This window comes from Zonotrichia albicollis, chromosome 26 (assembly GCF_047830755.1).
Source record: "Zonotrichia albicollis isolate bZonAlb1 chromosome 26, bZonAlb1.hap1, whole genome shotgun sequence".
NCBI lineage: Eukaryota > Metazoa > Chordata > Aves > Passeriformes > Passerellidae > Zonotrichia > Zonotrichia albicollis.
In genome coordinates, this window is record NC_133844.1 from 7,288,243 (window position 1) to 7,301,425 (window position 13,183).

The 13,183-nt window shown below is 51.1% G+C and overlaps 1 protein-coding gene across 9 annotated transcripts in view; it reads right to left on the reverse strand.

Annotated features, from left to right (window-relative positions):
* ANK1 (ankyrin 1) overlaps positions 1–13,183 on the reverse strand; it is a 68,269-nt gene that overhangs the window by 11,836 nt on the left and 43,250 nt on the right. For 4 of the 9 annotated variants that reach the window (XM_074559334.1, XM_074559331.1, XM_074559338.1 and 1 more), the window contains exons 18-37: positions 11,422–11,619; positions 10,707–10,805; positions 10,275–10,373; positions 9,637–9,735; positions 9,463–9,555; positions 8,663–8,735; positions 8,237–8,260; positions 6,959–7,058; positions 6,543–6,690; positions 6,271–6,368; positions 5,468–5,692; positions 4,581–4,735; positions 3,985–4,196; positions 3,695–3,899; positions 2,715–2,811; positions 1,698–1,926; positions 973–1,098; positions 773–892; positions 496–580; positions 200–274 (exon numbers count right to left, since the gene is read on the reverse strand). In XM_074559334.1, the coding sequence (XP_074415435.1) occupies positions 200–274; positions 496–580; positions 773–892; positions 973–1,098; positions 1,698–1,926; positions 2,715–2,811; positions 3,695–3,899; positions 3,985–4,196; positions 4,581–4,735; positions 5,468–5,692; positions 6,271–6,368; positions 6,543–6,690; positions 6,959–7,058; positions 8,237–8,260; positions 8,663–8,735; positions 9,463–9,555; positions 9,637–9,735; positions 10,275–10,373; positions 10,707–10,805; positions 11,422–11,619 (2,560 nt within the window). The remainder of the gene's footprint in view (positions 1–199; positions 275–495; positions 581–772; positions 893–972; positions 1,099–1,697; positions 1,927–2,714; positions 2,812–3,694; positions 3,900–3,984; positions 4,197–4,580; positions 4,736–5,467; positions 5,693–6,270; positions 6,369–6,542; positions 6,691–6,958; positions 7,059–8,236; positions 8,261–8,662; positions 8,736–9,462; positions 9,556–9,636; positions 9,736–10,274; positions 10,374–10,706; positions 10,806–11,421; positions 11,620–13,183) is intronic. The other 5 variants (XM_074559333.1, XM_074559336.1, XM_074559335.1 and 2 more) reach the window with 3 other exon arrangements.

Below are 13,183 nucleotides of genomic sequence, written 5' to 3' on the forward strand. Positions count from 1 at the left end.
TGTAATATATATAATAAAATAATAAATCAAGCCTTCTGAAACATGGAGTCAGATCCTCATCTCTTCCCTCATCTGAAAACCCCTGAACACCGTCACAGGGCACTGCAAAGCAGCCACTTCCAGCACACTTCCAGCCTCTTTAAGTGCCAGCTTTCCCAGCAGTGCTGTGCATCCCCAGAACCCTCAGGTGTGCACTCACCTGCCCAGCTGAGGCCCAGCTGCTCTGCTATGTCAACCATCTTCTGGTCTGCCTTGTCTGTGCTGCTCAGAGAGCCTGGAAGGGGAGAAGGAGTCACAGTCACAGCTCAGCTGCACAGGGCCCTGCAGCAGAGCAGTGAGGGGAATGGGTGCTGGCCCTGGGGGTCACACAGACCCTGCAGGCAGCACCAAGGGAACCTCCAGGGACAGGGGAGTTGCTGTGAGTGCAACTACGACAGGATCATCCCAGCTTTGCAGGTGGTGAGTGGGCTGGGATGGTCCCAGCAGGCTGCATACCAAAACTGGTCTCACTTAGGATGCTGTATCGCTCCCGCAGGGACAATGGGGTCAGTGTCCTCCTTCGCTCCTCACTGCCACTTCCCTGTGAAGGTGGTGACAAACCAAGGGGTCAGCTTGAAGAGAGGGCAGCAGCTCTGCCCTGACACGGCTGCTTCTCCTTCACCTCCTGAGTGGCCTGGCATGGCCACGTGGAGCAGGTGAGGACACCAAGGGCTGTCCCCTGCGCTTGGAGAAGGGATGGGCCCAACCAGAGTGCCAAAGGCCCTGCACTGACCTTGCTGCAGGGTGGGATGGTGATGTTCAGGTGGCAGAGCACATGCTGCAGGTCCTCGTATTTCATGGCCTTGCGCAGGAAGGACAGGGAGCCACTGGCTTCCCTGCTGCTGTCCCTGACCTGAGTGCAGAGCCCAGTTAGGTGCCTTGGCACCAGCCAAGGGCCCTAACTGCTTGCCCAGCCTTGTACCCTGACATTACCTTGATGGGAATGACGAGACGGTTCTCGCGGAAGGACTGGAAGAGGAAGGTGCGGGGCTGAGCCGCCTTCTTGACAGGCACCAGGTTCCCTGAGAGTTCCACGTGCAAAGGCATTCCCTCCACCACCTGGCCAGAGCAGAAAATATCCTCAGAGCCTGTGCAGAGCTGCTTCAGGGCAGGTAACCTTGACTCTCCCAGCCAGGCCAGGGCCAGCCCCTTCCACTGGTATCAGTCTCTGTCTCACACATATTTTATGAGAAATCCTTTCCTTAGGAATTTTTTCTCCTGAGAAGCTGAGAAGCCTCAGGAACAAAATGTAAACAATGGTTATCTGCTGCTGTGGAATGCAACAGGTGCATCTGGGATTGGTCTCATGTGGTTGTTTCTAATTAATGGCCAATCACAGTCCAGCTGGCTCAGACTCTCTGTCTGAGACACAAGCTTTAGTTACCATTCATTTCTTTTCTATTCTTAGCTAGCGTTCTGATGAAATCCTTTCTTCTATTCTTTTAGTATAGTTTTAATATAATATATATCATAAAATAATAAATCAAGCCTTCTAAAACATGGAGTCAGATCCTCATCTCTTCCCTCATCTTCGGACCACTGCGAACACGATCACAGATCTCCCCTCACTTTGTTGTCCCTCTCCCCTCACTTTGTTGTCCCTCTCCCCTCACTTTGTTATCCCTCTCCCCTCCACACACGCTGCTGAGGGGACAAACCTCGATGTCCCTGCTGCGGGCCACCTCAGTGAAGTTCTCATGCTGCTCCAAAGTCTTGTCCACCTTGTCGTCAGTCATGCAGTAGCAGCGCAGCCGGCCCTCCCTCGCGTCGTTCATCTTGGCAAACACCACAAATTTGGCCATGTAGGGCACGGCTGTCAGCTCCTTGTACAGCATGGTGGCAAAGTGCACGGCCTCAGCTGTGCGTGGGCAGTCGGCCAGCCAGAACCTGCAGGAGGTTTGGGTCAGGGGGCTGCTGGGCAGTGGCAGCTGCCCCCTACACCCCTCAATTGTCACCATCATATTTTCTGAAAAATCCTTTTTGCCCAAGATTTTTCTGCTGAGAAGCTGAGAAGCCTCAGAGAAAAAGGAAAACAATATTATCTCATTTGCTTCTCCTTTGTTTTGCTGCTTTGGAATGTGGTTTGGAGATTGTTTATCCAACATGGGAATGGTTTTGACTTAATAATCGCAGTCAGGCTGTGTAGGGACTCTAGAAGGAGTCATGAGATTTCATTATCATTCTTTGTAGTCTTCTGCCTGTACCTTTTCTCTTTTATTTAGTATAGTTTTAGTGCAGCGAATAGAATAGAATAGAATAGAATAGAATAGAATAGAATAGAATAGAATAGAATAGAATAGAATAGAATAGAATAATAAATTAGCCTTCTAAGAACATGGAGTCAGATTCATCATTCCTCCATCCAGGGTACCCCGAAAAACCCACACTCAACACCCAACTGGACTGCAAAGGAAGCCCCAAGATTTCTGGACACAGGGTGCAGCCCCATCTTGGATAGGGACACAACCAAATTCAAATAATGATCTCCTTCCTTCTGCACACCCAGCTGTCATGACTGTTTCCACAAGTTTGCTCAGGGGGTCGCAAAGCTAGAGGAAACCACCCTGCATGTAGGAATAGGCCCAGGAGTAAGGGGCTTCTCCTGGCAAAGGCTGTAGCATGGCCCAAGGAGCACCAGATATCATCAGATGGGCACAATTTTGCCCAGGACTCACCTGGCAGACACATTGGTGGTAAAATTAGCACACTCATTTTCGTAGATTAGCTTTGTGGTGCCTGTTATGTCTTCCCACTGGGCTTGGGCTGTCCCTCCTGTAGCAGAAAGAAAGGGCGAGCATACTGTCTTTCCATCTATTTTTTACACATCTATTTCTTTTATCTTGATTTTTTTTTTCCGGTCAAATAATTAAACTCTATATCCCTACATTATCCAAATTACTTGTCATCAATGCACCTTCAATCAACCTTCCTCCATATTTTCTACTATCAAAAATAATGATGAACCATCATCATCGTTTCACAACCATCCCCAAACAAACATAGAACTAACCCCAGAACTGTTCCCCCTCCAAAAACCAAACAAAAAAAATACAAACCATGATGATAAACCATCGGCTGATCACCCACCAAATCTTGTTCTTGTAACTTATAAAAAACATGACAAAAAGCCTGGGGTCTGCATCCCCTGGGCATTTGGCTTCTCTACAGGGGAAATGAGATCCCTGGAGCTGCACACCTTGAGGCAGCACATCCTGTTAGCATTCAAAAAAACATAATCACATAAGTGATTATATGCAGTGCTTTTATTAAGAGCTCTGGGAATCGGGGTGTTACAACCCAAATCTGATTCCGACCATACATCCGAGATGAATGTGTTTTTATACTCTATCGTTATATAACTTTCATGTTAATTATTAACTTATATTGTTCTATTGTATACACAGTTTTCAGCTAAAGATAGCCCCCTTAAATTTCCAACATAGTTTCTCATGATTCTTCTTATGGTTATATAACAATTATATTTAATTACTAAACTATCATCACATCTAACAATTATATAATTTATCATACTGCTTACGCAGGTGCGGTGATCTGAGAAAACGTAAAGCCCAACATTTTCAAAGTTCTCTCTTTAACATTTTCCAGGGCTCCACTATCAATCCCACCCCCACGGAGAGCACTCCTGCGGCCTCACCGATCACACTGCAGAGCAGGCGCAGGCTGGTGGTGTCACCCTCGCCGCTGTCCCTGGGATTGTCCTTCCAGGACGGTGGCAGCGGGATCCGGAGGCCGATGGGGCGGTGGAACTTCCTCCGCCGCGGCTCCACGGTGACAATGGGGCTGAAGGTGGCTTGGTTCCCCAGCAGCTTGGTCACCAACTCATCAGGCACAGGCTGTGCCTGTGGGGAGCACAAGGAGGGACATCAGGGATGGTTTTTCCCCAGAAGCATGTCTGGGCCCCAGGCCAGGCTCTCTGAGGCTCACCTGCAGGGCCAGCCTCACTCTCTTGGTGACAGCAGCGTCTGGGAAGGTGGCCTGCACCATGGGCACCAGTGTGCTTTTCAAACACCCTCCCTCAGGGCCGATCATGTCGCAGTCCTGGCAAATCCGGGACATGACCACGAAGTAGAGAGGGAAGTCGGTGGTGATGATGCGGCAGACGCGCTTCTTGTCCAGCTCCTCCTGGCTCTCCAGCTCTGCAGGGGCAGCACAGCCATCAAACAGTGCTCAAACACCAAGCCTGTGGATGTCAGTGCTCATACACTGAGCTTGTGGCTGTCAGTGCTCATACACCAAGCCCGTGGCTGTCACTGCTCATACACCAAGCCCGTGGCTGTTCCTACTCATACACTAAGCCCATGTCTGTCACTCAGTGCTCATACATCAAACCTGTGGCTGTCAGTGCTCATACATCAGCCCTGTGGATGTCACTTGGCGCTCATACACCAAGCCTGTGGATGTCACTCAACGCCCCACCACGCTACACTGACCCCATCACTCAGCCCCACTCCACCTCCCAGGCCATCTGCAGCCTGCAGGGAGCTGCCAGGTGAGCAGCCCCTGCCCTGCTGGCCCCTCACCCTCGTCCATGCCGTTGAGCAGCTGGTCCATGTAGCTCTCCTCGTAGCGGTTGCGGTGCTCCTTCCACACAGAGCCGTTCTCACTGCGCAGCACCACCAGCTCACGGTCCCCACGCCCATAGGAGGCAAAGTGTGGGATCTCCACGATGACAGGGCTACAGAGAGCACAGGGAGGCCACTGGCACCCACAAGGATATGCAGGCAGCAAGGTGGCCCTGGGGAAGGAGTGCTGACCTCCCTCTCTCTGTGAAAGGGCTCTGCACCTGGTGGCACAGGGCTGCTGAGGCTTTTGTGACACTGCTCTGTTACTCTTGAATGACCCATGACAGAAACATGCTGCACCCCACAAGAGGTGGGATGTCTGTCGCAGACATCTTTTATGGAAAATCCTTTCCTTAGGATTTTTTCTCCTCAGAAGCTGAGAAGACTCAGGAACAAAATGTAAATATTGATTATCTGCTGCTGTGGAATGCAACAGGTGCATCTGGGATTGGTCTCATGTGGTTGTTTCTAATTAATGGCCAATCACAGTCAGCTGGCTCAGACAGAGAGCTGAGCCAAACTATTGTTATCATTCTTTGCTATTCTATTCTTAGCTGGCCTTCTGATGAAATCCTTTCTTCTATTCCTTTAGTATAGTTTTAATGTAATATATATTATAAAATAATTAATCAAGTCTTCTGAAACATGGAGTTAGGTCCTCATCTCTTCCCTCATCCAAGAACCCCTGTGAACAGGGTCACAGGATGTCTCCTGTGGCAACCTCAAGAAGCAGATATAGGCACAAGCCTTGCCCTGTATGGCAAAGCCTTCCAGAAGAACCCAGATCTGCTCCCAGTCCTGCTGTGGGCATCCCAGTCTGCCCTTCTTATCCCAGCCATGCTCACCTGAGGAACTGGGCACCAGCAGGCCCCAGAGCAATGATCCGACTGCCCAGGCCCTCCTCCTCGGCCAGGGGAGGGGGTGCAGGCAGCTTTTGGGGTTTCACCAGGCGGCAGGTGATGCGGGTGGGCGCCGCGCAGGCGCGGGGCGGGATCACCACGCGCAGCCCGTGGTGCCGGCTGCCCCGCATGGAGCCGCCACGAGCATCCACCATGAAGCTCACCAGGAACCTGCAGGGGATAGAATCATGGGAATGTGGGCACCTTGCAGCCAGAGCATGCATGTGTCGCAGACATCTTTCATGGAAAATCATTTCTTTAGGATTTTTCCTCCTGAGAAGCTGGAAGGCCTCAGGAACAAAATGTAAACAATGGTTATCTGCTGCTGTGGAATGCAACAGGTGCATCTGTGATTGGCCCATGTTGGATGTTTCTAATTAATGGCCAATCACAGCTCAGCCGGCTGGGACAGAGAGTCCAAGACAGCTGCCTTTGTTATTATTCTATTCTATTCTATTCTATTCTATTCTATTCTATTCTATTCTATTCTATTCTATTCTATTCTATTCTATTCCATTCCATTCCATTCCATTCCATTCCATTCCATTCCATTCCATTCCATTCCATTCTTAGCTAGCTTGCTGATGAAACATTTTCTTCTATTCTTTTAGCATAGTTTTAATGTAATACATAACATAAAATAATAAATCAGCCTTCTGAAACATGGAGTCAGATCCTCATCTCTTCCTTCATCCAAAAACCCCTGTGAACACGGTCACATGCGTGTGCTGCCCAGGCTGGGCACTCACCCTGTGTGCACGGGGCTGGCCACTGGGCTGATGTTGTCTGAGGTCTCCGTGGCTGGGCTGCTGGGGATCAGAGAGTCCTCATCGAACTCTTTGGAGGGCTGTGAAAGGCAGGGAAGAGATTTTGTGGGCAGAGAGTCCTGTCTTGGGGTGTTGAGCCTGCCCACCCTTACACAATCCTCACTGGACCATCCTGTACCACCGGGTCAGTGCCCATTACCCACCACACACTTGAGCTCTGGGGGAGGCCGTGGCAGGCTGTGTGTCATGCTCACCTCCTGTGGGGACACCGAGGGTGCATGCAGCAGGCTGACTTGCTCAGCTTCTGTCTCCACAGGTCCTACCTGCTCAGTCTCCTCAGCTCTGGTCACCACAGTTTCAGGTGGGACGCAGGGGACCTGCAGGACAGCTGGAGACTCCACCCTGCCAGAAGAGGGTTAGTGAGAGTCACGGAAGTGTTAGGGATCCTCAGCCCCTGCCCATCCATCCCCACAGAGTCCTGGGGCCACTGGATAAAGGTAAATTAAGCAGCAGCCCCATGTCTTGCTGCAGGAACAGCACTGAGCAGCTTTGCCTGCTCTGAGGGCTCAGTGATCTGTTCCTTGCCCAGAGTTTTACGTGCCCCTTGCCCAGCACAAGGCTGGTCCTGTGCCCTGTGCCTGCTCCCTCCCCACCACACAGTGTCTCTTACGTTTGCTCCAGTGTCGTCGTGGCCATGAACTCCAGCAGCTCTCTTTTGCCTTCCTGCTCTCTGAGATCAGGTGTCTTGGGCTTTGCAACCAGCTCTTCCTCTGAAACCAAGAGTTGGCTCAGCAAGCAGAGGCGGATGAACAAGGGAACACAGATACCCATTGGGCCCATCCCTGCTGGACACACACACACACACACACACACACACACACACACACACACACACACACACTCTTGTCCTCAGCCAGACACAGGGAGGGCTTTGCTGCTGCCAGAATGGCAGGACAGGGGGACAGGGGCTGTGGGGGCCACCGGGAAATGTGGCTGCTCCTAAACTCTTTCTCACAGCACCAAACACAGTGCAGGGGATGCTTTACACTTTGGTGCCTGGCACAGGGACATGGGCACCACTGGGGGATGTTAGGAGTATTAGGAGGCTCCCATATCACTACCCCTCATTGGAAGCACAGAGCTCTGCTAATACTGACCACTGACCCCATTAATATTTGCTAATTAGCTGATCAGGGTTTGGCTCTGGCCAGGGTGGGAAGGGTGTCCTGCACTTCCTGCAGCAGACAGAGTGCCCCAGAGATGGGGAGGGGACCACAGCAGAGAGACCCTGGAGCTCTCAGGTGAATCCCTGCTCTTCTCACAGCACCAAACACACTGCAGAGACTGGAGGGGGTGCCTCACACTTTGATGCCTGGCACAGGGACATAGGCTCCACTGGGGGATGTTAGGAGTATTACAAGGCTGCCCTAACACTACCCCTCACTGGAGGCACAGAGCTCTGCCAATGCTGACCACTGGCCTCATTAATACCTGCTAATTAGCACATCAGGGTTTGGCTCTGGCCAGTGCCCTGTGGGAGGGTGTCCTGCACTTCCTGCAGCAGAGAGAGAGCCCCAGAGATGGGGAGGGAACCACAGCAAGAGAGACCCCTGAGCTCTCGGGTTAATCCCAGCTCTGGCCAGGATGGCGTGGGGCAGTTGTGGAGGGATTGTCACAGTTCCAGGGATTGTCACAGTGCCAAGTTCCTCCACCTGCCGTGGGCAGGGCTCTGACAGGGGGTTCAGGCTCCTCCTGGGTGGGAGGATGCCCGTTCATGCAGTCACACCACAGCAAGCAGCACGGACACGGTTGGCAGGGCAGGATGGCAGGGCTGGCTCTGCAGAGCCCTGAGCAGCAGCGAGGCTCAGCAATGGACATGGCGTGCGGATGGTCAGTGGCCATGGGGTGAAATGGGCCATTGAGCTGGGGCAGGGGACACATTTCATACCCATTACTGTGACATGAGCAGTGCCTGCAAAGTAAGAAGAGGCAAAAGTGAGGTGTTGGTTGGGAGGGTGCAGGAGGAAACCAGCTGCAGCTGGGCTGGCAGCTGGGACCCTCCTTGCCTGAGCAAGGCACAGTGGGGGCTCTGCACGCCCAGGGGCTCTCTGCATGGTCCCTGGGCCATGGGATCACGGAGATGTCCACACTTATCCCTCCTGCACAGTGCAGGGAAGCACCCAAGGCAGGAGGCGCCACCTCAGGAGCCTGGTGGGCTTCCCTCATCCTCTCTGCAAGACCCCAGCAGGGCCCACACAGCTCCCTGGCCTGGGGGTGTCCCTGTTCCAGCAGGAACACCAGTGCCATCCCCTTGGCACTGACCCAGCAGCGTGGCAGAGCTTTGGGATGGTGGGACCCAACTCCCACCCCTCACCTTCATCCTCTGACACGTCCAGAATCTCGTCTACAGTTTCTGGGAAGCTCATGCGGTGTTTGTCACCAACAGACTGTGGGAACAGAGCAGAGCAGCGTCAGAGGAAGCCTATAGTGACAAAACTCTCCTTGGTCCCCTTAAAAAGGAAAAGAGCCCAGAAGTTTCTCTCCTCAATTAGGTGAAAAGACACCTCATAGGACCTGGGAGACTTCACCTCAAACTTAAGGACAGGAGCTAAAAAGTCTTGTATAGGAATGTGCTCCCTGTTGACAGAATGACAAAACTATCCTTTGTTCCCTTAAAAAGAAAATAAGCCCTCTCCTCAATTAGGTGACAAGACATCTCACAGAACCTTCACCTCAAATTTAAGGATAGCTGATTGCACGGAAGCCAAAAAGTCTTGCCTGAGCAATTTACTAGAAAAAGAAGAGAACAAAGAAACTAATTGCTTTTGTGAGGTGTTTTACAAGGACCTCTTGCACCTGGCTTGGTTTTTCTCTGTAAAATGTAAAAAGTATTTTGCCTTTTATTAAAACCTTTTTGTTTCCAGCACTACCACAGAAACCATCCTGCTGATTTTACGCCTTCTGAGGTAGCTGAGGTGTCTTGGGTGTGGAATAGGTCTCCAACAGATCTCTTATGAGACCTGGCCAGAGGACACCCCTATTTTTCTGCACAGCTGCCTGCAGCTGACTCCTTACACTTGGGCTGGGCACCTCATAGGACTGGGGCACTCAGCTGCAGACCTTTCCCAGCCCCAGCCCTCCTCCTGCCCAGCATCCTGGCCCCCAGGGGCTCACCGGGATGTCGGTCTCCTCTGTGACAATCTTGAGCACGTCGGTGACAGAGATGTAGCCGAGGCGCTTTGCGATGGCCAGGGGAGTGGTGCCATTCTGTGCAGGGAGCAAAGAGGGTCAGCAGCAGCCACGGGGCAGCTCAGGGAGCGCAGAGGTGCAGGGATGTGTGGCACTCACTGTGCTGATCTCGTTGGGCGATGCTCCGTGCTTCAGCAGCAGCGTCACCACGTCCGTGTGGCCCTGCTGGGCTGCCTGGTGCAGGGGGGTGTAGCCCAGCTGCAGGGGAGGACAGAGCGTGCTGCAATCAGTTCTGCAAGGTGCTGCCCCAGAAATGCCCCCAGGCCTCACACCTGGAGCATTGGGACAGCTCCACTTCCCCATCAACCCATGTGATGTTGCCATGATATTTTCTGAAAAATCCCTTTGCCAGGATTTGTCTCCTGAGAAGCTGAGAAGCCTCAGTGGAAAAGAAAAACAATAATTGTCTGCTGCTGTGGAATGCAACAGGTGCATCTTTAATTGGCCCATGTTGGTTGTTTCTAATTAATGGCCAATCACAGTCAGCTGGCTCAGACTCTCTGAGAATCACAAACTTTTGTTATCATTCCTTTCTATTCCTTTCAAGCCTCCTGATGAAATCCTTTCTTCTATTCTTTTTAGCATATTTCCAATATATAATTTTCTTTTAACATAATATATATAATAAAATAATAAATCAGCCTTCTGAAACACGGAGTCAAGATTCTCATCTCTTCCCTCATCCTGAGAACACCACCACATTTGCCCATGGCAGAAGGGCCCTTGGAGTTCTGTACCTTGGTCTTGGCATTGACATCTGCTTGGTGCTGCAGCAGAAACTTCACCAGCTTGATGTTCCCGTAATGGCTGGCCACGTGCAGAGGGGTGTAGCCCATCTGAAAGACAAGATCAGGTTTCTGTGTGCCCTCCCCATTGCTCTCTGCCCTTCTGGCTTGGATATGCTCATCCCACAGGCAAGCCCCCGTGCATGGAGGATGAGGCACACATCTGGGGGCTTCCCAAAAGCCCAAGACTAAATCACAGAGCTTCAAATGCTCCACCATGGAGGTGAGCTATGGGAGCAGGCAAGAATCACCCCTTCAGAGAGCTGGGGGGAAGAGGAGGAAAAGTTCCCAGGATACAGGTAAAATGGTAAGGATGCCTGCTAGAAGGAGTCTCTTGCAGAAATACAAAGAAAAGAATAAAAAGAGGTCAATGCACTGCTTTACCCTGGTTGTTGCATCCACTGTGACTCCATGTTTCACCAGAACGTCAGCAACCTGCACATGCCCCTCTTGGGCCACGAGGTGGAGAGGAGTCAGGCCACTCTGCAAAGAGAGGAGATCTCAGCACTGTGACAGCTCCAGACTCTCTGGGGTCTCCAGCCTGGCAAACTGACTGACACAGTGCACTGCTGCCCAAAGGAGAGGCTGGACCACCCTCCAGACTGCTGTTCCCTGCTATTCTCTGCTGTTCCCTGCTTTTCTCTGCTGTTCCCTGCTTTTCTCTGCTGGCTGGTTTGCCCCCAGCCTGGCAGTATGCTCTGGTACAACTTACTGTCGCAGACATCTTTTTATGAAAATCCTTTCCTTAGAATTTTTTCCTGCTGAGAAGCTGAGAGGTTTCAGCAACAAAATGCAAACAATGGTTATCTGCTGCTGTGGAATGCAACAGGTGCATCTGTGATTGGTCTCACGTGGTTGTTTCTAATTAATGGCCAATCACAGCCTAGTTAGCTTGGACTCTCTGTCTGAGACACAAATCTTTGTTATTCATTCCTTTCTATTCTTAGCTTATCTAGCCTTCTGAGATGAAACTTCTCCTTCTGTTCTTTAGTATAATTGTAATATATACACCATAAAATAATAAATCAAGCCTTCTGAAAAACGGAGTCAGATCTCCGTCCCTTCCCTCATCACCCCTGTGAGCACCGTCACAACTCACCTTGTTGCCTAGGTTGCCGTTGGCTTGTTTGGAGAAGAGCAGAGCCACCATGTCGGCGTGGCCCTCCTGGGCAGCCAGGTGCAGGGGGGTCACTCCCTGCATGGACTCAGCGTTCGCAGAGGCGCCGTACTGCAGCAGGCTGCTGGCCACCTCCATCTGGTTCTGCTTGGCAGCGATGTGCAGCGGGGTGTACCCGTTCTGCAGGGGGACAGAGGCTCGTGGCAGTGCTCAGCCCTGCCAGGCAGGGCTGAAGGGACAGGAGATGCCACCCTGCCCTTCCAGCTGCCTCCAGAGCTCAGGGATGTCCCCCCAACATCATCTCTGTGACAGCAACCAGCCCTGACACTGATGACAAATCCCGCTCACTCTTGAAACCAAATCAGCACAAAGACCGCCTACTTCAGGTTTGACTGTTAGGGGCTGTCCTAGAGTTTTCTACACATGAATTTCTGCACCAGTGTGATGTCACCCTGATTTTTTAAGATTTTCTAAGCCTTCTGGTGTTAACTGATTATTGTAACAAACTTTCTCACACGCTTTCTGTACATAACTCATTGTTTTGCATTCTTTTATGGAGGAGGAGAGATTTGATAAATTGTTGGTTTGTCCACTGTCATTGGAGAAGTGGCGCTTTCACCCTTCAATCCACTGTCACTTTTGAAAATCTATAAATGTTGCACTGAGAAAATAAAATCCAACTTTCTTCACCTTGAGAGCAGCAGCCTGTGCAGTTGTGTTGTTTGGTGCCCTATAATGTCGCAGACATCTTTTATGAAAAATCCTTTCCTTAGGATTTTTCCTCCTGAGAAGCTGGGAGGCCTCAGGAACAAAATGTAAACATTGATTATCTGCTGCTGTGGAATGCAACAGGTGCATCTGTGATTGGTCTCATGTGGTTGTTTCTAATTAATAGCCAATTACAGTCAGCTGGCTCGGACAGAGAGTCTGAGACAGAAGCTTTATTATTATTCTTTGCTATTCTATTCTTAGCTAGCTTTCTCATGAAATCCCTTCTTCTATTCTTTTAGTATAGTTTTAATGTAATATATATCATAAAATAATAAATCAGCCTTCTGAAACACGGAGTCAGATCCTTGTCTCTTCCCCAATCCAAGAACCCCTGTGAATAAGGTCACAGTATAACGACAACGTGCACCCTCCTGGGGCAGACACAGGGATGTGGCTGGCTGAGGTGTGGAGCTAAAATCCCAGCACACAGGGATCAGGAATCAGCACACAGCACCAGCATTCAGGCAGAGCCTGCAGGGCCTTGGGCCGTGCCCGTGCTGCAGAGCAGAGCAGGGCAGAGCAGAGCAGAGCAGAGCAGAGCAGAGCAGCTGGCAGCACCCGCTGCCCGGCTGGCCCACAGGCGGCCGCTGACGCACGCACACCGCGGGCTGGCACCGGCACCTGCCCCGTGCCAGGGAAATTAACCCACAAACACCAGAGGGTTGTGTCCAAAAAGAAGACAGAGGAGTCCTTTGACTTTATTCCAATCAAGGCAGAGGCCATAGGGCATCCCCTGGGGTCTCTCCAATTATTGGAGGATGCAGCCTCTCTTTTTATCCCAATTTCCAGCCACATTTGCCTTCTCTCTTTCTCCATTTCTGATGTACTTGAGAGGTTCAGACTTCCCAGAACACCTGATATCAAAGACTTCCCTCTAATGCATAACTCTCCCTTTTAATTCTTATGGAATTTAGGAGGTTTTCCCCATTTTGGAGGTAATTGAGAAGTTCAGACCTCCCCGAACACCTGATCC